The sequence below is a fragment of the Esox lucius genome, chromosome 6 (assembly GCF_011004845.1).
Source record: "Esox lucius isolate fEsoLuc1 chromosome 6, fEsoLuc1.pri, whole genome shotgun sequence".
Classification (NCBI taxonomy): Eukaryota; Metazoa; Chordata; class Actinopteri; order Esociformes; family Esocidae; genus Esox; species Esox lucius.
In genome coordinates, this window is record NC_047574.1 from 2113970 (window position 1) to 2138268 (window position 24299).

General features: G+C 44.1%; 2 protein-coding genes across 2 annotated transcripts; both read right to left on the reverse strand.

The window, feature by feature from the left end:
* Positions 1 to 2812: 2812 nt before the first annotated feature.
* fads6 (fatty acid desaturase 6) lies at positions 2813 to 13436 on the reverse strand. Its single transcript, XM_010899501.5, has 6 exons — positions 12886 to 13436; positions 6890 to 7056; positions 6456 to 6636; positions 5932 to 6119; positions 4157 to 4336; positions 2813 to 3575 (listed from the first exon to the last, which is right to left on the reverse strand). Exons 1-6 carry the CDS (start codon positions 13202 to 13204, stop codon positions 3426 to 3428), a joined length of 1185 nt encoding a protein of 394 aa, XP_010897803.1. The 5' UTR covers positions 13205 to 13436; the 3' UTR covers positions 2813 to 3425.
* Positions 13437 to 14634: 1198 nt separating this feature from the next.
* On the reverse strand, positions 14635 to 22476 carry LOC105027401 (Usher syndrome type-1G protein homolog). Its single transcript, XM_010899500.3, has 6 exons — positions 22123 to 22476; positions 18090 to 18315; positions 17691 to 17918; positions 16945 to 17106; positions 16045 to 16772; positions 14635 to 15054 (listed from the first exon to the last, which is right to left on the reverse strand). Exons 1-5 carry the CDS (start codon positions 22284 to 22286, stop codon positions 16056 to 16058), a joined length of 1497 nt encoding a protein of 498 aa, XP_010897802.2. The 5' UTR covers positions 22287 to 22476; the 3' UTR covers positions 14635 to 15054; positions 16045 to 16055.
* Positions 22477 to 24299: the final 1823 nt, after the last annotated feature.

Below are 24299 nucleotides of genomic sequence, written 5' to 3' on the forward strand. Positions count from 1 at the left end.
GGACAGTAAAGAGCTAAATCATCAACTGGCTAGCAGCGAAGAAGGCTTCGCCACGCCTCCTTCCGAATATTTAGGTCTGTGTTTTAAAAAGACCTATAATAACAAGGTAATAATAACGTCACGAACCTCAGCTCTGCGTTGTCAACAACTGTGACGTATCCTAATGTAGAGTCCAAATTCCACTGTTCTGGTTGTATCAAGCAGTTCAATTGTAGCCCAATTCATGATACACCATATATAACATTTATATACAACTGACATGATATGTATTCATTATTACATTAAAGCTTGACTTGGGATTTACACTGTGACCTGTAATGTTATTAATGTAAAAAAAAAAATAAAGTAACAATAGCCTGTAAATTAGTTTTCTAATATTTTAACTCCTCGTTCTCTGGCGTCCCAATAGGGAGACACGCCTCATACCAAAAATACCTGAATAAATCCCTGACAAAATGTATTTAAAAGTAATAACAAATTCATGTTAACAACAATATCTACATTTTGTCTACCACTGAACTTTCAACCATTTATAAAGACAATGAAGTTCAAATTGGATGGCACTGTCGGATGTTTCAACTAAGATAACACAATGGCTAGATGTCCATGTCCATTTTCTGTTTTATTTGAGGGAATAGTTGGAAAACAAATTAACATCGTTTTAAGTGAATTGCGTTTTTCTTTTTACTAAAATCCAAGCATTGCCTGCTGTTGATCCCTGGTTTACACTGATTAACTGTATAAAATCAAAATTCTTTACCAAATCATTCTTTTTAAACAGCACAGTTTGTTGAAATAGAAAATGTATTAGCAGTTGGTAAATATCAAACTTCTAAAGATCAGGAGAAATCTAAGCTGATAGAGGCCTTCACTGAAATGTTCCCTACTTTACCAATATGTGCAACATTCAATTTAACGGAACTGATTAAAATGCTGAAAAACAGGAAGGGTTTGGGTTGTGGGGTAGGATGGCTATCAGTTGGCTGCTGCTTTTAAATACAAAACTGTTTCCTTAATGCTACTCCTGCTACACCCACTGTGGACATGCAGTTCGCTCTGCAACTTTTGGTCAACTTTGGTAAAGATGAGCAAAAAAGGCTATAAAAATATGCCATTGTTGTTCATCAGCTTGATCTTATACTCAAAATATGAAAGAAATCTAACCTTTATTAAACAAATAATGTGCAATTATTAAACAAATAATGTATTTCTAAATTAAGAAATAGGTGTACCATCAAAACGTCACAGGCCAACATTTGTGGATGTCACACGGCCTCAGAATCCTGTTCAAGATGCTGAAGACTGTTGGGGGGAGACATTCTGTCAAAACAAAACATCACGCAAAAATGCAATGCTGCCCCTTAGTGGCAGAACTGGACATCACATGAACTTATCCTAGTATTCAGATCTCCAAACTCTATTGGTGACTTTCATCCATTACATGTAATACATGTGTTACAGAAATAGCCCACCTGAATCAACTTGTCTTATTCCCACTATTTGACTTCTTCATTCAGGTGAGTTACTTAAGGGCAACAGAACTTCTCCACTGGTACTTAGGAGCTTTGACCAATACGTGAAGGGGCTAAGAAAATAGTAGATTTTTATGGCTTCAGAGATATGAGTTCTCGTTTATAAAATACTCAAATGCTTGAGGGGGCTGAACTGACGCTGTGCTTGTCTGAGAATCACTGCTTTGTGGTATTTTGACCAGTGTAGTTTGTAGTAACTACTTTGTGGTATTTTGATCAGTGTAGTTTGTAGTAACTACTTTGTGGTATTTTGACCAGTGTAGTTTGTAGTAACTACTTTGTGGTATTTTGACCAGTGTAGTTTGTAGTAACTACTTTGTGGTATTTTGACCAGTGTAGTTTGTAGTAACTACTTTGTGGTATTTTGACCAGTGTAGTTTGTAGTAACTACTTTGTGGTATTTTGACCAGTGTAGTTTGTAGTAACTACTTTGTGGTATTTTGACCAGTGTAGTTTGTAGTAACTACTTTGTGGTATTTTGACCAGTGTAGTTTGTAGTAACTACTTTGTGGTATTTTGACCAGTGTAGTTTGACCTACTGGCAAAATAAACATGAATTGTTTGTACACTCGCATTGACTTCATGTTTTATTACACATCTGTCATTTCAATTGCACTGATTTTATTTATTGATTTATTACACATGTCATTTCAGTTGCACTGATGTAATTTATTGATTTATACACATCTGTAATCTTACTTGCATTGATGTTTTTTATACTTATCTGTCATTTTCAAGGGTAAACAAGGGTGTTCCTTTCAATTAAAGACACTGCAAAAAAGCACTGCATACTCACACACACACACTCACACACTCTCTCACACTCTCACCCACACACCCCATAGCAATAATGACAACACCATCTGCATCATTTGGGGAGATGATTCAGAGGTCCTGATTCACCTACCTCAAGGTAATCAAGTCGATTCAGAGGTTTTGATTAATCTACCTCATGGTAAATCGAGTCGATTCAGAGGTTTTGATTAATCTAGCTCATGGTAAATCGAGTCGATTCAGAGGTTTTGATTAATCTAGCTCATGGTAAATCGAGTCGATTCAGAGGTTGTGATTCATCTGTTTTACATAAGAAAGGAGTGCACAAAGTAAGATGGAGTAGTCATCATCAATGGCAAGAAATGAAAGGGATCTTTAACAGGTAACATAGATGATCAATGACATACAGTATTACCTATATTTAATGTTCACGGGATGTTTATGAACAGTCTGGGTTATGTGTTTTACAATGTCAGACAACACAATTTAATAATACAATATGTATGAAACGTGAAGTGCCTTACAGTGGCTGTTTATTGAATACACACATTACCTGGAGGAGAGATCGTTGGTTTCTATCATGTTATAGTGTTAGATCATGTTAGATCATGCAGATTAATGGTCAGCGTATAATTTTTTACAATTGTATAGTTTTTTCCACAGGAATAATGTCATCATAATCATATGTATTAACTACCATATGTAAAGATTCTCCAAGACTCGCCAAATGAAAGTTGCACTTTCTAAATCCAGTGACATCATCACCCGGCAACCTGTCTAGCAGAAATGTAAAAGGTCTAGTCTTGTAGATGGTTTTCCTGATCTCCATCTCATCCTCCAGCCCTGCTATCTCTCTCCCTCCATCAACTGCACCTCTGGCAGCTCTGGGATGGACAGAAACACCAGCAGTTCCTCCCATTGTCCTGTTGTCCCTGCTCTCTCCCTTTTTCCTTTTTCCTCTTCATCACTGCTCCTTCCTTCCTTTCGCCTCTTCATCACTGCTCCCTCCTTCCTTTCTCCTCTTCATCACTGATCCCTTCTTCCTTTCTCCTCTTCATCACTGCTCCCTTCTTCCTTTCTCCTCTTCATCCCGGCTCCTTCCTTCCTTTCTCCTCTTCATCACTGCACCCCCACCAGCTCCGTGATGGGCGGGGCAAATACCATCAGCTCCTGGTACTTGTGAAAGAAGAGCAGCAGACGGGAGCGGTACGTGTCCTCCTGGTATGGGAGCTCCTTCTCCTTCAGGAACTGAGAGACGATGGGCTTCACCTGGCCACAGAGGAGGGAGGGAGAAGGCTACATCAATAAAATATATTGAATATATTTTTTACAGTAATAATATAGTAACACAGATAACAGCTGGAAGTGAATTTCATTGTTTTGAGGGATATTTAACAGATATAATGTTACAGCACCTTAGTAAACTTGGGATTGCCTTATTTTTGGTACTCAACTACTTATATGTTTTCAGTTATTTGATTAATTTCACATTGTTTTCTGAGTCAGACTGCAAAGAAAACTGTAGATGCTTCTATTGAACACGCCTTTGGCTCCCCCCAGGGGTCAGCTGTGCAATTACAGGCTTGAGGGTGATGTCAACGCAAAGCATGCGGTTTCATATAGTGATTGTAACTATGCAGTGTATGCACATTTTAAAAGGTATGAAATAGGATCATTCCCATTTTAATCTGTTGAATATTAAATAGCACTGACCCTTAACTCTGATCCATATTAGAAAGACACACTGACTCTATCCTAAAGGGATGAATGGCTACCAAAAAGCACTGCACTACAACTGAATGGATAGGTTGCGATTTGGGAGGTTTGTTTGTTCAATTGTTGTATTGTACCTTGAGACACATGTTGTCAGACAGGAATGGGAACAGGTGATGTTCCACGTGACAGCTGATGAGGGAGTGTCCAAAGGTCCAGTCCAGCAGTGGGTTCCGGGGAAGGTTCAGAACTCCGTGGGTCATCTGGTAGATCCTTTTGGGACGCTGGTTTGGGGAGAACATTGGCAGACCAATGTGCTTTTGGGAAAAGAACAGGGCAGTTTAATGGAGGACACAGTTAGGGTGGATGTGTGTGTGGGTGGGTGTCCTTGAGAAAAACTGCTGCCCTGTTTGAAAACACTCACAGCAGAAAAAAGGTAAGAAAAGTTTTTATCAGTGGCCGCCCCATTCAGAAATGTAACTCTACTGGGACCTGAACACAGCAGGGATGGGGAGGGACAGCTTGGGAGGATCAGGATAACCCAGCAGGGATGGGGAGGGACAGCCTGGGAGGATCAGGATAACCCAGCAGGGATGGGGAGGGACAGCCAGGGAGGATCAGGATACCACACCAGGGATGGGGAGGGACAGCCAGGGAGGATCAGGATACCACACCAGGGATGGGGAGGGACAGCCAGGGAGGATCAGGATACCACACCAGGGATGGGGAGGGACAGCCAGGGAGGATCAGGATACCACACCAGGGATGGGGAGGGACAGCCAGGGAGGATCAGGATACCACACCAGGGATGGGGAGGGACAGCCAGGGAGGATCAGGATACCACACCAGGGATGGGGAGGGACAGCCAGGGAGGATCAGGATACCACACCAGGGATGGGGAGGGACAGCCAGGGAGGATCAGGATAACACTGCTGCCAACCCCAGGAACACATGCATAGCAAAATAATCATGTTTTTCCATTGTAACGGAAACTTCTCTGTGGATTTATTATAAGGCAGGCAGGTCAGAGATCAGGAAGTCCACTGAAGAACGACTCCCCTCAGTAGAACATAAGACCTCTCACCCAGCCTCCACACTGGCCTATGATCAAAAACCAGTGTTTAATTTAATCGGACTTCAAAACCCCTTTTCCACAGATTTATACAATAGACTATTTGAAGCGAAAGGCTCCGTCTGGGAAAAAGCTCAATGAATTGTTCTTTTCTACAGCCTACTGGCCTGCCTGTTGACATTCCTGATGGACGCTGTGAGGAAACAATGCCGCTTTGAAAACAGTTTTTCTCTGCAAATGTTTGACCCAAATATTAGCCCCCAAAATTGTAGCAAATTAGTTATCCATTGATGTGTGTGTGTGTGTGTGTGTGTTGGTGCTTGCATATATCAATGTGTGTGTATGTCTCTTCTTGCGTACATTAATGTGTGTGTGTGTCTTTGCCTATATCCATGTGTGTGTGTGTTGGTCCTTGCCTGCATTCATGTGTGTAATGACGGCCATTAGAGGTTTCATTACCGTTCTTCTAGAAGCAGGATATTATGCTAGCGACGCTAACTCAGATTTTCTTTTTCAAAATAAAAGCCATAATTTAAATATATAAGGTAATATAGTTAACAATCTAAATTGTAAATCTAGTCTGTCATTTTCTGTTTAATGTCTGTTCCAATGTTGTTCTTGTCTGTTCTTTTGTACAGGCTAGATTGTTAACTATATTGCCTTATACATTTCAATGATGGCTTTTATTGTGATAAAGAAAATCTGAGTGCTGCTAAAATAACGCTAATGAAACTTCATTTGGCCATCACGACGTGTGTGTTATGTGTGTGTGTCTGTTCTTGCCTACACTAATGTCTGTGTGAGTGTGTGTCTATATTTCCTTACATGCATGGTTCTTACCTGGAAGATATTGACGTGTATGAAGGGCAGGGAGAACATGGCCCTGCAGAACAGCATGCAGAGTAAGGTTCTGTAAGGACTTTGGAAGCCAGAGACATGAATCAACAGCCAGTATTGACTGTAGAGCCCTAGGAACACCATCAGAACCATCCTCAGGCTCTGACCCATCGAGTGTTCCTTCAGCTGACCTAGAACACACAGAGAGTCCCACTAAATAAATGTATTAACTGCCCAGTGAGGCGCTGTGTTGGCTGTTGGCCTCATGACAGAAAAGGTCTTACAGCACCTTGACACTGCTATTATAGACTATTTGATGTCTGTAAATGTGATCTTACAGACACCTTCATACAAGCCACTTGCCACAGTAGCCAATAGGATATGGTAAAAACCCAAGCACAGACCGTGATCTGACAACACGTGGTTTGGAGCATCAGAACAATCACTGGGATATGGACTGACACATTCCTGATTCAAAAACGAAAAAACTTGTCTTTAGATGAACAGTGACCCTGGCCTGACCCTACCTAGTGCCACCAGAGGCGTGATAACAGGGACGGCCAGTGGGGCGATGAACAGGTAAACACTCCGGGGGAGGCTGGGAATTTTCCATGTGCTGGAGTCTCCTAGACCAATCACATTGGTGTGGGCGTGGTGTAACTTAACGTGGCCAGAAACACCTGCCTTCGCCGTGAATGACCCACACACCTGGACGAACAAACAGATACACAAACACATAAAAAGAGTAAAAAATGGAATGCTTAACTAAGACAATAGCCGTCACTTCTAATGATATGAAAGTTGATCGAAGCTCATGACACATTTGTTACCAAATATTGTTCAAGAATCAATCATTTTCAGTCGGTGTCCAATAAAGGATGTCATTGTATGCCTATAGCAGCTTACAGTAATCTAGATTTTGGCAAAAACATATGTAGGGGTCAGTGAACAGCCCTCTGACCTCTATGAAGAACACAGCCCAGACTTTGGCCCAAGCCGGGGAGTCGCTCAGCGAACCGTGACTGGCCAGATGAGTCCCCTTGACGGTGATGACAGCATGGGCCACGCCCATCAACACCAAACCCAGAACAAACGCCACGGCCCGGGACGATCCCAGCAGGAGGAAGGCTGGGAGAGACGTTCAGGGGAAGAGGGGTGAGCAAGGCAAGTTTGGAAACACCTGCTTAGACCTGTGGAACGTAAAAGTTAAACATCTACTGTAGCTTGCTGGGGAGTGAAACAGATACTGCATGAGATAAGTCGGTTCTCCACTAACTCTCCAGCCACACCCATTCTACTGCTGCAACTCTCCAGCCACACCCACTCTACTGCTGCAACTCTCCAGCCACACCCATTCTACTGCTGCAACTCTCCAGCCACACCCACTCTACTGCTGCAACTCTCCAGCCACACCCATTCTACTGCTGCAACTCTCCAGCCACACCCACTCTACTGCTGCAACTCTCCAGCCACACCCATTCTACTGCTGCAACTCTCCAGCCACACCCATTCTACTGCTGCAACTCTCCAGCCACACCCACTCTACTGCTGCAACTCTCCAGCCACACCCATTCTACTGCTGCAACTCTCCAGCCACACCCATTCTACTGCTGCAACTCTCCAGCCACACCCATTCTACTGCTGCAACTCTCCAGCCACACCCACTCTTGGGTGGTTTGGCCCGATGACTGGCACCTGGATTCGATTGTCAGACACTATCCTCCTTTGTGTGTGTGTGAGCGTCAGTGGACCTATAACAACAGAGTGTTTCTAATAGATGACCTGTCCTTCCCTCACTTGTCTCTCTCTCTTTCCATCTCTCTCTCCCTCTCTTTATTTCTCCCAGACTACACAAGGATTATTTTGTAGAAGATGATACAACTAATTACGTTGGTCTAATGCGTTTGGGGAAGAGAATCCAGAAAAATCAGTATACAGTATGTAGCTGTAAAATGATTTGCACCAATTGTTGTTCATGTGCATGTTAGAAACTGTTTGGGCTGGTGACTGGATTGCCTTCTGTAGATAACTTAACAGGAGTGAATGTAAGGTTGTGGGTACAATTCCCGGGGAGGACCAGTACAAATAAAATTTGAAAATGAACTCAGTGCTGTAAATTGACCTGGGTATGAGTGTCTGCTAAATACATTTAACTTCAATGTATTTGTCTATACAATCAGATACCATAAATCTCCGACCTCAGTGGTAACTCCTCAAAACGTGCTCCCAAAGGCCTCTTCACAGTACCCAAGACTAAAACTAACTCATAGAACTCATAGTAAAGAGCCAGGATCACATGGAACTCATAGTAAAGAGCCAGGATCACATGGAACTCATAGTAAAGAGCCAGGATCACATGGAACTCATAGTAAAGAGCCAGGATCACATGGAACTCATAGTAAAGAGCCAGGATCACATGGAACTCATAGTAAAGAGCCAGGATCACATGGAACTCCCTTTCATCCACTATTATTTTAGCAAACAGCAAAACATTAAACAAAATGTCATGGTACAATGTGAAGAGACATAAATACACACACACACACACACACACACACACTATCAATCTAACACTCACAGAAATGTACATGACTTTGCTGGTTTATCAGTGTTGTTATTTGTCATGGAGACATGAACACCTCTCTGTCATTCTCAGTCCTTGGAACACGGTCAGTGAGCCTCTACACCCCCGACGCCTCCCGCTGTTTTTTTTTTTTAGATGAAGGACTGTAATTGGATCGCTACATGGGAGGTGTGTGCGTGCGTGTGTGTTTGTATGTGTGTGTTTGTATGAGTGTGTCAGTGCATGTGAAATGTTTTCTATATTTTTACAACCCAAAAGTCCTAAAAAAGAATTCTACCTCAAAGGGACATTTTGCTGGTCCCCATGAGAAGAAAGAGTATTTTGGGCTACTTTTGGCTCATTGGTAGATTTAGGGTGACATAGAACTAGAGACAATGGTTTCAGTTGTACCTCCATCAGCTTTCTTCTCTAAGCTCACATGGTTGTCATGTGATCATTATTACTTAATTAATTAACCAATGTGCATATAATAATAATAATAATAATAATAATAATAATAGTAATAATAATAATAATAGTAGTAATAATAATAATAATACACATAACAGTAATAATAATAATAATACACATAACAGTAATAATAATAATAATAGTAGTAGTAGTAGTAGTAGTAATAATAATAATAATAATAATAATAATAATAATAATAGTACTAATAATAATAACAGTAATATTAATAATAATAATAAAATAATAATAATAATAATAGCAGTAGTAATAATAATAATAATATAGTTCTGGAATGGATTGTGCAAAACAAACCCATAGCAACCTCAAAGGACCACCCCGGCTGTTCCTCTCTTCAGGAGGAAGGAGCTCCGGCTGGATTACGTTGCTGTTCTATTCATAGCGCATCACATTGTGTTTGTGCTTAGGTTGTCCTTCGTCACAGCTCCTATGTATTTCTAGGAGCCTCAGTGAGAGACGATATGCACCAAGGTTGGTAAAGTATCATGTTGACATGGATATCCCCTCAGGCAGGGGTGGACTGCCAGGTGTCGACAGAGAGCTAGTAACACAGGGAAGTAGTTTCTGCTATGTAGACAGCAGCAACAGAAATGCAGCCCCCACAAACACACATACCTTAACATCATTTACAATCCTGGGGGTGATAGGACTCTCTAACAAGACCTTTGGTCTTTGATCACACTCACATCATTGTGGGAGAATTTTGGCCCACTCTTCAACTGCTATAATTCAGCAGCATTTGTTGGTTTTGGAGCAAAAACTGCATGTTTTAAGTCCTGCCACAGATTCTCAAGTACTTTCAAGGTTAAAGTTTTGCCATCGATCCAAGCATTTTCCAGAATTTTAAATGTGTTCTGGATTACTATCTCTATGCATGAACCTGTTTCTCTTCAGAATCACCTGACTGATCACCATTGATGCTTGCAAGTCCTCCAGGTCCTTATGCAGAAAAGCATGAGAAAAACATCACACCACCACCCATAGGGTTCACGCCTGATATGGGGTCAGTACAGTGGAATGATCAGATTTCTGGAGTCCAAACCTGTATTTGAGAAAACTGAGTTTTCATTGAAGGATGTAGATATGAAAATGGGGTCATTTGGCAGCAGACAGGGGTCAGCATGGGCACCCTGACTGGTCTGTGGCTACGCAGCCCCATACACAACAAACTGAGATGCACTGTGTGTTCTGACACCTTTCTATCAGTACCACCATTAATTTCTTAAGCAATTTGAGCTACAGTAGGTCATCTGTTGGATCAGACCACACGGGTCAGCCTTTGCTCCCCATGTGCATCAATGATCCTTGGCCGCCCATGACCCTGTCGCCAGTTCACCGCTATTCCTTCCTTGGACCACTTTTTATAGGTACTGACCACTGCAGACCGGGAAAACCCCACAAGTGTAGCAGTATTGGAGATGCTCTGACCCAGTCATCTAGCCATCACAATTTGTCCCTTGTCAAAATCACTCAGATCCTTACGCCTGCCCATTTTTCCTGCTTCTAACACATCAACTTTGAGGACAGACTGTGCACTTGTTGCCTAATATATCCCACCCACTGACAGGTGCCATGATAACGAGATTATCAGTGTTATTCACTTCACCAGTCAGTGGTCATAATGTTATGGCTGATCGGTGTACAGTGGATACAAAAAGTCTACACACCCCTGTTAAAAATATATTTTTTAATTATGTAAAACAACGAGACAAAGATAAATCATGTAAGAACTGATTCCACTTTTAATGTGACCTATAATGTGAACAATTCAATTGAAAAACAAACTGAAATCTTCGAGGAGGGAAAAATTAAAAATAAAAACCTTACAATAACCAGGTTGCATAAGTGTGCACACCCTCTTATATCTGGGAAAGTGGCTGTGTTCAGAATTAACCAATCACATTCAAACTCATGTTAAATAGAAGTCATGACATTAATCACAAATAAAGTTCAGCTGTTCTAGTAGGATTTTCCTGACATTTTCTTAGTTGCATCTCATACCAAAAGCCATGATCCACAGAGAGCTTCCAAAGCATCAGAGGGATCTCATTGTTGAAAGATATCAGTCAGGAGAAGGGTACAAAATAATTTCCAAAGCATTAGATATACCATGGAACACAGTGAAGACAGTCATCATCAAGTGGAGAAAATATGGCTTTACCAAGAACTGGAGGTCACTCCAAAATTTATGAAAAGATGAGAAGAAAACTGGTCAGGAAGTTTCCAAGAGGTCTACAGCAACGTTAAAGGAACTGCAGGAATTTCTGGCAAGTACTGGCTGTGTGCTACATGGGACAACAATCTCCCATATTCTTCATATGAATGGGCTATGGGGTAGGGTGGCAAGACGGAAGCCCTTTCTTACAAAGAAAAACATCCAGGCCCAGCTGAAGTTTGCAAAAGCAAACATCAAGTCCCCCAAAAGCACATGGGAAAATGTGTTACGGTCTGATGAAACCAAAGTTGAACTTTCTGGCCATAATTCCAAAAGGTATGTTTGGCGCAAAAACAATCACCCAAAAGAACACCATACCCACAGTGAAGCATGGTGATGGCAGCATCATGCTTTGAAGCTGTTTTTCTTCAGCTGTGGTAGTCAGGGTGGAGGGAATTATGAACAAGAGATTTCAGTTTGTTTTTCAATTGAACAGTTCACGTTATAGGTCACACTAAAGGTGGAAAATGTTCTGACATGATTTATCTTTGTATCATTCTTTTACATCTCAAGAACCTGATATTTTAACATGGGTGTGTAGACTTTTTATATCCACTGTATGTCCTTGAATTTAGGAACGAGGAAATAACAGAGAAATGTCTCCATCGACTGCTTGACACACTCTTCCATTGTAGATCGTGCTTGAGGAGGCACTGACCACACCCCCTTAGTGACGCCAGTCGAGGACTGGGGGGGTGAACCATTTGGGTTTAGACAACAGAAACCCGTCCAGCTCAAACAAAGCCTGAATTCTAGATCGTCAATATGTCTGGGTCCAATATGTTCTGGAGACGAATATTGTTAAAAGCCGTCATTCCACACCAAGTGTAATGACAAGACACTTAAGTGTAGGTCCTTTAAGTTTAAAATGGGTTTATTGGTTAAATAATGTTGCAAATGCAATGTCAAGGTGTGGTGGGTTGTTATATTCCTACATGTGAGGACACGGGACGATGGGGTGCAACTAATCCCCCAAACCTGGACAGTAGCTCCGCAGGACCCCAGCACAAAGCCATAAGCGGGATTTGAACCATGACCCCACAATGACATAGTTCACTTTGAGGCCGTGACTTAACCCTAAGGGCCCTAAGTGGTGCCTCCTACCCTGTGATAATTACAGATGTGTCCATCAACTATGTTGGCTTTCCTCGCCAGTCCAGAACATTCCTTGAAGCCCAGTTTCTGATTGAGTCAACATGCATCATTTGCAAAGGGTGCAGTATCCATGGGACAGTGATTACAATGGACATACAGCATGGACTGAACAAAATTAAGGTTTTGACGTTGTTGGACAGGTGTCTTACATGGTACAGGGTTAAATAACTGCAGTAGAATGGGTTTCATGTGGGACAGGTGTGTGAGGTGTGTGAGACAGGTGTGTGAGGTGTGTGAAACAGGTGTGTAAGACAGGTATGTGAGACAGGTGTGTAAGACAGGTGTGTGAAGTGTGAGACAGGTGTGTGAGACAGGTGTGTGAGACAGGAATGTGAGACAGGTGTGTGAAGTGTTTGAGACAGGTGTGTGAGGTGTGTGAGACAGATGTGTGAGGTGAGACAGGTGTGTCAGGTGAGACAGGTGTGTGAGGCAGGTGTGTGAGGTGAGACAGGTGTGTGAGACAGGTGTGTGAGGTGAGACAGATGTGTGAAACAGGTGTGTGAGGTGAGACAGATGTGTGAGACAGGTGTCCTACCTGGGGGTAGCAGGAGAAATGCCAGGACCAGAACAGAGATGTCGATGCCTCTTCTCTGCCACCAGCTGCTCTCCTTCACTGTGTTCTGGACCAGGTGGGTCAACTCCATCATCAGAGACTCTTTATCTGTCACCTCTCTCGCTCCATCCATCGGTTCTCCACCCTCCTTCTCTGTTACCTTCCCTCCGTCCCGTCTGCAGTTTCCAGATATCCAAGTGTTGCCCTTGAACAAGGCACCTCTACCTCCCCTCGGTTTGACTTCATACTCTTTTCCTCCAGGGCCCCGTTCTTCCCTCCACTCCTCTGGTACATTGTGCATTTCTGCTTGGTCCTGACTGGTGACCAACGGCAGTAGAAGCGGCAGGGATTTCGACGTGTTCTGTATGAACTAACACACTGGCCGTGGCCGTAGTCTGGGGAGAGCAGCAGCCCTGGACACAATGGCTCCAGACTGGAGTTAGCCTGGCAGGGTGCAAAGCCCTACTTGGCAACGGGCCCCTCCTGGGAAATGCAGCCCCTTTACAACTCCTCCAACCATTGTTAAAGCTGCTCCCCACCCTCCCCACCCTCCCCACTACTCCCTTTCCCACACGCTGCGTAAGATGGACTCCCTACCTCCGCTCCTCCTCCGACACACAGTACGCTCCTATTTATTTAGCGTCCTCCTTTTTTGCCCCGTTATGCTCTGTCCTCCGTCTCCTCTTTCAGCCGTCCCAGGAGTGGTGCTCCTGAGGTGCTGTGCCTGGATGGGCAATCAGCCTCGATATAACCGCCGCGGCAGCTCTGAGAAGATCCGGTGAGCCGATCGGGTTCCTGTGTCACACACACACACACACACACACACACACGGATAGACAACTCTATGTGCCCCAGCTGCACGGCACACTGTAGTCCCTCTTCCCCCTCCCTGCCCGGCTGTAACCTTGGCAGAGGTCCTGGGGAAAGCAGGCGGGAGAGGGTTAGCATCTAGCGCCCTCAATGTTAGTCATTTCATGTTGTCAAGAGGGATAGAGATTAGAAAATAATTTAGGAAGACCAAAAAGAGGGAAAGTGACAGCAATAGAGATGGAGAGAGAGAGAGAGAGAGAGAGAGAGAGAGAAGGAGAGACAGAGAGCATAGCTTGCAGTTGTGGTCTCTGCTGGCCAGGATCCAGGCTGCCTGCAGTGTTTTTAATGAGCTTGGGGGATAGGATGGATGTAAGGAAAGGAGTGACAGGAGAGGAGTATATAGGAGAGGAGAAATAGGACAGGAGTGATAGGAGGAGTTTATAGGGGAGTGATAGGAGAGGAGTTTATAGGAGAGGAGAAATAGGACAGGAGTGATAGGAGGAGTTTATAGGGGAGTGATAGGAGAGGAGTTTATAGGAGTGATCAAAGTGTGGATAACAACAAAATTGGTTTTCATTTTGGACTAGTTCATAAATTTCCAGCCCATTTCAACATGTTTTCACTCTAAAATGAACACAACCTAGGGGATATAAGAACACAAGACAACCAGACGGACGGATCTCTATTGGTCCTTACATGGACTCTGGGTCTAGTTCACAGCAGATTAAACTTCAGCAGATGGTAAAAGCCTGGCAGTCACACCAAAAACAGATTATACTTCAGCAGACGATAAAAGCCTGGCAGTCACACCAAAAACAGCCCTTCCAACCGAATGATCTTCACAGCTGCTAAGACATTTAACATAATCAGTATCACAGAAGTACCTTTCAGTAACTGTAATAAAGGTTTTTAATAGTCGTGTTTAAGAGCATATCCAAACATGACACGAATGGCATCCATTCAGTACATAGAAATCAAAGTCATCCACAGTCATCCAGAGGTCCACAGGCTGAACCCCTGGGAAACACTGCCCCCCTCTGGGGATAATTCCCAGTCCGGAGTTTGTGTGCCGGGCCGTGTAAGTATTCGGGGAGTCCCGAGGCCCGGCAGACCATCTGTGTCTTTTATAAAAAATATCCTCTCATGCACAGTGCCAGGACGCTGGGGAATCTACCGGACCCCCTGGACCGTCCTCTGTGTCCACAGACAGGGAGCACCGCCCCCCGATACCATGACACTGAGCCACTGGGAATCATGTCACACCTCATCTGTTCACAGGCCCGCCCACCGCCTATCGTCTTGAATGACGGCGAAGGATCCAAATGTCACCTGGCGTTTGATCTGTGAATGAAACAAACGACAGTATGATGGATTACCTGAAATGACAAGATCCACATAAAAAAAATTATAATAATACTAATAGCTGGTGCTTATTTCAACAGTATCACAGCTTATATGAAGTCCTATCCGTGTGTTACAGTTTCACAGCTTATATGAAGTCCTCTCCGTCTGTTACAGTATCACAGCTTATATGAAGTCCTCTCCGTGTGTTAAAGTATCACAGCTTATATGAAGTCCTCTCCGTGTGTTACAGCCTCTCATGGTGCACTAGCGGTTCTATCACACCTCTCCACTAGATGGCACCATTCATTGACTACACAGCTACAGTCGCACAAAAATAGAGGAAGTCTGCTTCCTAAAACGCCTAATTAAAATGATTAATATCACTAATTCCCTTACTTAAAAGTTGTAATAGTTATATTAACATTAGCGCATAAAAAGGGGACCATAACACTCATAAGGTGCTGCTGGTACATATGAATCCATATATTTTAAAGCTGACAGGGGCCCCATGGGTTTGCACTCCAAAAAACAGTTCCTTAAATGCATGCAAAACAGTGCGTTTTAAATACATCAGTAGGGCATAGAAATATGTTTTGTGTGTGAACAACACTCAATAACAATATAATAATTGTTACATATACATGTTAACCTTGGGAACCACTTTACTGCTATTCCTGCATTTCAGTGGCACATGCTACCTTACACCTCCATTTTGCCTCGATTGCACAGTATAATTGGCATTTGTGCTGCATTTGCCTCATCGCACATCTATGCATTCCAACTGTAACATGCATTATACTCAATACATTTCCTGCCCTCTTCTATTTGAACTTCTGGTTAGTTGCTAATTGGATTTCGTTGTACCGTATTTGAATGGTGACAATTAAGCTGAATCTACTCTAATAATTAATTACCTGTAGTGTCAGTCACTTTGAAATTTATAAAATGTGTAATATTCTTAAAAGGTGTAATATTATATCGTATTACTGTTTGGACTCTCAAAGCTCAGTGTCATCTATGCTCTCCGGAGTCTCCAGGGTGTCCAGCCGTGTCTTGCAGGCCTCCAGCAGCTTCTTCCTGGGTCCCAGCGGGATGTGGATGGAGGTCAGGTCTTGGTCTGAGCAGAGCAGCAGGGCCTCCAGGTCGATCTTCTCCCTCCTGAAGATGGGCATGAACTCCCCCAGGCTCAAGGAAGCCAGGAATGTCTCCAGGGGTCCATTCTCAGGCTCCAGCTCCTCATCCAGGCCCACATTGACCTCCTCCCAGGGCAGCTCCTGCAGGTTCCTCTCCTGGAGGCTCAGAGCGCTGCCGATGCTGTCCACCTCGATGGCGTCGTCCAGGCTGGCCTGGCGCCGGGGGAGGTGGCCGCGGAGACGTACGTTAGTGGCGCGACCCACCGGCTCAGAACCCACCACAGAACCTCCCTCACGGGCTCCCACGCCGAAGAGCCCCCCCGAGATGTAGTTTCGCCTGAACACCATGGTGCCGAGACCGGGGCGGGTGAAGAGGGAGTCACGGCCCGAATCGGCGCTGACCTCTGAGTAGGCGGCCTCATGGAGGCCCGGGTCACTGATGGCACGCGAGATATTGGAAATGGTGTCGGCGCGATCGTCGTCGTAATCGCTGTGGCTGTAATCGGGGCGATCGTGGTTGCGGTGAGGAAACATGTCCCTGATGTTGAGGCGCGAGCGGTCCTTGGAGTTGGCGTACGTGCCCTGTGAAATGAACACAGATGAAGATGAAGATAACCCATTTAAGTGAAGAAAACCCAGGTTTCTCTAAGGGAAATATAATGGGTTTTCCATCATGTTTTGGGGAGGGTGTTTTCACTCGGTTAGCCAGCACTTTGCTGGGTGTTGCGTTTCTGCCTACAGCTATTTATTTTACCTGCTTGAGGAACATGACATCCTGGCCCAGCTGAAGACCAGACAGTGAGCGCACACTCTTTCTGCCATCCTCGTAGATCTTAAAGGTACCGTCCACCTGTTTCTTCTTCTCAAGCTTCTTCTGAATCTTTGTCCTGCCTTTTGCTGTGGAATGCAATGTGGCCTATAAAGAGGATTGCACCAATTAAAACGTGGACTCGGACATTACCAGGGTTTTTTCTGCATTCAAAACTCAAAGGCGACCGCCTTCCCAAAATCTTGCAGAAAAGAAATACCAGTAAAACACTGCAGATAAGGTCACAGTAGAAGGAACATTTTTCCATATTGGCAGTGTTACAAGGTGGTTTGTTTCTTACCCAATTTGGCTATTTTTAATGGGCTTGGGCGGTTTACTGACAATTAAATCTAGCAACCCTGCCTACAGGAACACATGGGTCTTGGCATTGCAGGGATTAGTCTTTTTCAAGTGTGTAGCCACATATTATAAAAAGTATATCACAGAGGGTTGTCTAGTAGAGCCGGGGTTGGGGTACCACCGTTGCCAAATTTTGCCCAAGTCATTTAGAAAATCTAAAGCAGGACATTCAGGTTTTCGAATAGAGACAGCAACCAAACTGAAATATCCTGAGCTTAAAGGAACTGAAGTGCCGAAAATGAAAGGCATAAAGAAAGAATAAGAATAAAATAATTGAAAAAATAAGAATAAAGAATTGACAACAGCCGGGAGGAATGCCTGTGACCCCTGACCTGGCTGTAGGGTACACTGGACGTGGCGGTGTTGAACTGGGGCAGCTTGCGGCTCAGCGTGCTGCTGTTATAACTGGAGAAGCTCATGGCGTCGGAGTTGTCTGACACCACGCTCTCCTTCAGGAACTTCCTCTCCATTCTCTGGTGGTGTTTCTTCTGCATCTTCACACAGTCCTTGATCCTCCTCTCGGCCAGGCGGAACGCTCTGTCTTTTAGCTTGCTCACCAGCTTTCAGGACAAGTAGATATTTTCACCCACAAATTACAGTTTAGGGTGAGATGTCAAAACGAAATTGCAAGCAAAATAATTGCAAACATAACTACAATCAAACATTGAAAAACAAATATATTCAATCAGACACAAATACTCGTCCCAACGCCTCGTTCCTCCTGACCTCACCTTAGGGTTGATGGCTGTCTGCTTGGCAGCGATGGAATCTAAGTAGCGCACACATTCCATGTGGTTCTTGGTGGCGGCCATGTCGAGGGGCGTATGGTAGTCATTGTCTAAACACCACACGTTGGCCCCAAACGACACCAGGAAGGACAGGCAGTTGTGGTGGCCGTTGGCCGCGGCCAGGTGAAGCGACGTGTTCCCCCAGATGTCACAACTGTCAGGGTCTCCTCTGGGCGGCGGGAGAGATGGAGAAGGAAGGAAATATGGCAAAGAGCACAGAATCAAACATAGTTGTTGCTTGCTCTTTGGGGTTCCAGACTGGGTGTCTGTAAAAACCCTTTTTGACAACTGCTGATGCAAAACAGGTTTTATAAAATAAATGGGATTTTTAGTGTGTGTATCTATACTGTGTATTGTTACATAATGGCTGTTCAGATCCCATTATATTATATGCTCCCTTTGGGCCTATATCTAAACTAAGCAACACTAAACTAAGCAACCCAAGATGGCCACATCATTTCTATCATTTTCACCTTCCACTCAGGTCCCACTAATGACCTCTTCTACTCTGCTCAGGCTCAAGTCTAATTCTGCCTTTAAATAAATACATGCTGAAAAAAAAAAAAGGCAACCATTTATCCCACTGAACACAATTAAGCAGCCTATTAACGTACATAAGTTATTTCACTTCCTGCTTTGCGGGTCGGCGCGCCTCCCCTTCCTGTGTAGCCCCCACCCACCAGTACTAGCCCGGCAGTGGTGTGGTTAATAATTAAGGGGGTGTGCTGTAGGCGAAACATTACAGCGTTGGGCTCATGCATTATTCAACACCTAGACTGAGAGTCTTTTCTCTCCCAGACACCCGGAGAAGCTGTGAACGGAGCGTTAAAGGTCACTGTTAAGGCCACGCTCACAGCTACGTTCCAACCCGTTGCATCCCATTGAACACCGCCCTTCATACGTTCCATCCTGAATCCCACTTCCTGACTGTCTGCGGAGGATGAATTGATCCCGGATCAGGTCCTTCCCAGAGACACTGTAAAATCCTCAGAGGGTATAGGACATGGCAAGCCTACTCTCCCCCTACAGATTAGGTATGTTGGTCAGTAACGCACACGACAGAAAACACAGTAAACGTGGAGAAGTGCATCTTCCTTCCCAAAATGGAATCATAGATCACACCTTGGTGTCCATAAACAGGTAATCTGACTAGTCAGGTCTCGGACTCAACTGGACGGTTTCAAACACATCAACCCACAACGGCCCGGTGGACCGAAAACCCATTACCCTACCACAGACAAAGAACATCTAACAATCAAAAGTATTTTATAAAGCCTTTTTACATCCACATAAAATTGATACAGAGTGGCTAGCAAAAGAAACACAGTCACTATCAGCTAGTTGGGGTTAGCTAGCTAGCTGAAGCTTCTGTCCCATCACCCCTTGAAACACTTGCTTTACAAAGTTTGCAACTACTAGGTACACTAGTAGCTGTTTCAAATGTAAAGTAATAAGTCTTGTTAGCCAAGTATAATTTCATCCCTTTTAATACCCAAATCATCTCAACTGAAAAAACTAAATGAGCCAAATAGAACCAAATATTTGGATGATATGCTTCTCATTTAGGGTCTCTCCAATCACTGCTTAAGATCAGACTTTTCTTTCACCTTGTAGATAAGCCCAACAGACGGCTGTGTAAAGGAGGTAACAGGAATGTGCAGGACCTGATCAGTATAGCAAGTAGGTTTGGGCTCTGGCTCTAATATCTAAGTCACAGCTCAAGGAAAACTGCTTTTCCCTTTCAGAAGACATTCTCACAGCTCTGGTACTGACTGCCCCCCAGCTCAGCCCCCCCAGCTCAGCCCCTGGAGCTCAACTACTCCAGCTCAGCCCCCCCCCCCCAGCTCTGTGCTATTGGTGCTATCCATCACCATGACCTTTCCTCTGCAGCCAATATCTATGCTGTTAATATCTACATCCAGAACCATAATGCAGTATGGACCGGTCACTACGGTCCTGACATATCCCAATATCTATGCCGTTGATATCTACATCCAGTACCATAATGCCCTATGGACCGGTCACTACGGTCCTGACATAACCCAATATCTATGCTGTTAATATCTACATCCAGAACCATAATGCAGTATGGACCGGTCACTACGGTCCTGACATATCCCAATATCTATGCCGTTGATATCTACATCCAGTACCATAATGCCCTATGGACCGGTCACTACGGTCCTGACATAACCCAATATCTATGCTGTTAATATCTACATCCAGAACCATAATGCCCTATGGACCGGTCACTACGGTCCTGACATATCCCAATATCTATGCTGTTAATATCTACATCCAGTACCATAATGCCCTATGGACCGGTCACTACGGTCCTGACATAACCCAATATCTATGCTGTTAATATCTACATCCAGTACCATAATGCCCTATGGACCGGTCACTACGGTCCTGACATAACCCAATATCTATGCTGTTAATATCTACATCCAGAACCATAATGCCCTATGGACCGGTCACTACGGTCCTGACATATCCCAATATCTATGCTGTTAATATCTACATCCAGTACCATAATGCCCTATGGACCGGACACTACGGTCCTATCATAACCCAATATCTATGCTGTTAATATCTACATCCAGTACCATAATGCCCAATGGACCGGTCACTACGGTCCTGACATATCCCAATATCTATGCTGTTGATATCTACATCCAGAACCATAATGCCCTATGGACCGGTCACTATGGTCCTGACATAACCCAATATCTATGCTGTTAAAATCTACATCCAGTACCATAATGCCCTATGGACCGGACACTACGGTCCTATCATAACCCAATATCTATGCTGTTAATATCTACATCCAGTACCATAATGCCCAATGGACCGGTCACTACGGTCCTGACATATCCCAATATCTATGCTGTTAATATCTACATCCAGTACCATAATGCCCAATGGACCGGTCACTACGGTCCTATCATAACCCAATATCTATGCTGTTGATATCTACATCCAGAACCATAATGCCCTATGGACCGGTCACTACGGTCCTGACATATCCCAATATCTATGCTGTTGATATCTACATCCAGAACCATAATGCCCTATGGACCGGTCACTACGGTCCTGACATAACCCAATATCTATGCTGTTAATATCTACATCCAGTACCATAATGCCCCATGGACCGGTCACTACGATCCTGACATATCCTCACTCTCCCCCGCCTTTCCTCGCCACTGACTCACCACTGCCTCTCCTCTGCCTCTCTATCCCGGGAGTCTCCACCCACTCTCTCCATCCTCTTCTCCTAACCTTTTCCTCCTGTTATTTGCTAGATGCAGGGTTGCCAAAGGACAAGGTTCTATAAGGAGTACAGAGGATAAACCTGCTCTGTCAAGCATCCTTCTCATTAGATGAAGTATGTAGTGGTTTGAGTCAGGCACACAGGCTACAGCTGATATCCGTCTCCATTAGCCTGTTACATAGCTCACAATGATAGGAGTGTGACACCCTGCTTGTTGACATCGTGGCAGGAGTGGGCCCTTTCAAAAGTCGGTCTGGATGAAACCAGCATTGTGTGCATGGTAATTCAACTGGATCTATTGCCTAGAGAGGGTAGAAGGACACATCCTCCATCCTGTGACCTTTGCCTTTAATTAGGCTGTTTAAATGGAGACATCAAACCGTCCATCAAAGCAAAATCACTACTATGTTACTAGATGTTGTCTTATCAGGACAAAAAAAACACAGACCAGTGTCCAAACTATTTGCATATATTATGGTCTTATGTTTTGGGTTGTTTGGAACGGATCAATTGCTTTAATTATTGACCAAAAATGAAAAAAATTTAATTGAAAATGCATTCATTAAATGAGTCAAGTGCCTTCTTTAAGTGATCTTCGTTCATATATAACATAATCCAGTATTAAACGTCGGAAGTTGCTGCCTGTCAAGAAAAGCTGTAGTCTACAAAATGGCATTTTACAAAACTTCAGTAACTCACCCTCTTCCCACAATTAGCCGGAGCGCGTCCAGGTTGCCGTGGTACGAAGCCCACAACGTCGGGGTCATACCGTCTTCATCCGGCGCGTTCAGTTCCTTCCGAGTGGCCTCTCTCAGTAGGTCCAGGTAGCCATCCCGGGCTGCCCGGTGGTACTTGTCGTTCATTGTACCTACGGCTCCGGTAGCCCGGCTCAATGTCGGTTATATGGCATCAAGGCATTCGAAGCTCTTGCCCTCCATAGGGGCAAGTTTGTCCTCGACCCAGGGTTTTCAATCGGGTCTTCAGTAGCAGCAGAGGGAGGGAAGCCAGAGCTGTTGCTAGGGACACGAGGCTGTTGTCAAACGGGGCGGGGTTCTGAAATGTAGACACGCCTCCTAGACCTAGAGCAGATTTTCTGAGATCCCGCTGTACTTTATGTTCAACATACATTATGTAGTAAATAATTCCAGAGCTTTTTTGTTAAGATGACCAAACAAGTTATGCAACCTAATCGGATCTAAGCTAACCTAACATTTTTAATTCAGGTAACAGTTTTCCCAAAAAAATTGTGGAACTACAGTTACTTGTAATTATTTATATTATCTATAAAAAAAAAAAACATTTAACATACAGCACAGTCAGGGATTGATGTGATCGCCATTTTCCTCATGCAGCGCGACACATCACCTTGATTTGGTCGGGCAGTAGATTGTGGCGTGTACGGTGTTGTCCAACTCCTCTTCATTTAACTTTATGAATATTGGCAGGAATTGGAAATTTGTGCAAGAAAATCCTGAGCATATCAAACATGCTTGTGGAGATATCTGGTGGTGAATATGCAGTCCAGGATGGAACGTTGATATTTTTAGCTTCCAGGTGATTTCAGACAGTTTATGAAGAAATTATTTGGTTGTGCAAACCAGATCAGCTGTCAGGGTAGCTGGTTTCAAACGATCCCGTTGGTGAAGAAGCAGGATTTTGAAATTCTAGGCTTTGAGGCTGGTTATTCGTGGCTCTTCTCTAAAGTGACGCTGGTGGAGGCTTATGTTAGAAATGAACATTAAATTATTTGGAAACAGCTCTGGCTGTTCAGCCGATTGTTCTGTAACAAATCTTCACATTTTACTGCATAGTACAGCGACCCTTTTTTTGTCCCCAGCACCTGTTCAATGATCAGCTTCTTAATATACCACACCATGGCAAAGAAATGCTCTCTAACAGGGATCTAAAGAAATTTGCTTTTCGTGCTTTCTGGGTTCAATCAATCAAATGAAATGTATTTATAAAGCCCTTTTTAAATCAGCAGTTGTCACAAAGTGCTTTTACAAAACATCTGGCCTTAAACCCCAAGGAGCAAACAACAGTATTGTTGAATTTCAGTGCCTAGGAAAAGAAAGAAGGCCGACATTTAGGAAGAAACCTAGAGAGGACCCAGGCTCAGAGGGCTGACCAGTCCTCTTCTGGCTGTGCCGGGTGAACTTATTAAGAGTACAAATTGTAATAATTAATAAATGCATGTGGGCTGAGTCCAGAGTCTATTTAAACCTAGTCCAGGTCGGAAGCATGACCAGATGGACAAGGACAGTGACAACACGGGGGAGGGGGAGGTGTCAGCACAGTGTCAGCTGAAATCATCAGGTATCGTCTTGATCTGCAACACAACCAGGAGGACTTTGGACAGGGACAGCAACGGGTCTTTCAAACCTGGTACTCCTCAGGTGTGGCCAGGACCTCATGTCCTCCTAAGTTTAAAACATCAGGAGACAGGGAAAATTTAGAAAATGCATTCCTTATAACTACAAGGATTTATAGTGGAGAAGGAGAACTGACCCTACTCCCCCAGCACAATAATATAGCAGTGTAAGACCTTGGGAATGAAACAGGAGGGTCCGGTGACACTGTGGCCCTATCTGGGGGAGGCCCTGGACAGGGCCCAACAGGCAGGAAATCAATCCACCCACATTGCCAAGCATCAACCAAAGGGACACCCACCAACCGCAACCACCCTGAATGAGGGCAGAGTATTGCCAGCAGAGTACAGCCCAATTGCACAAGTGTGCAACAGAGAGACAACAACAAGCCAGTGACCCCACCCTCGAATGGCATTGGAGGGAGGGCATCCCAGTGGCGACGAGACCCCACCTTGCAAGACAGCAAGAGTGGACAGTATCAAGCCTACTGGTCACCTTCACACCCCC

Excerpts from the sequence above, each read along its gene's own strand:
- LOC105027401 (XM_010899500.3), bottom strand. The coding sequence starts at position 22,286 with ATGAACGACAAGTACCACCGGGCAGCCCGGGATGGCTACCTGGACCTA. Across the intron at positions 18,316-22,122 it reads CGGCTAATTGTGGGAAGAGG|AGGAGACCCTGACAGTTGTG; the intron begins GTGAGTTACTGA and ends CCCGCCGCCCAG. Across the intron at positions 17,107-17,690 it reads CCAGTGTACCCTACAGCCAG|GCCACATTGCATTCCACAGC; the intron begins GTCAGGGGTCAC and ends TCCTCTTTATAG.
- fads6 (XM_010899501.5), bottom strand. The coding sequence starts at position 13,204 with ATGCACAATGTACCAGAGGAGTGGAGGGAAGAACGGGGCCCTGGAGGA. Across the intron at positions 6,637-6,889 it reads GGGCTGTGTTCTTCATAGAG|GTGTGTGGGTCATTCACGGC; the intron begins GTCAGAGGGCTG and ends TTGTTCGTCCAG. Across the intron at positions 3,576-4,156 it reads CTGACAACATGTGTCTCAAG|GTGAAGCCCATCGTCTCTCA; the intron begins GTACAATACAAC and ends CTCTGTGGCCAG.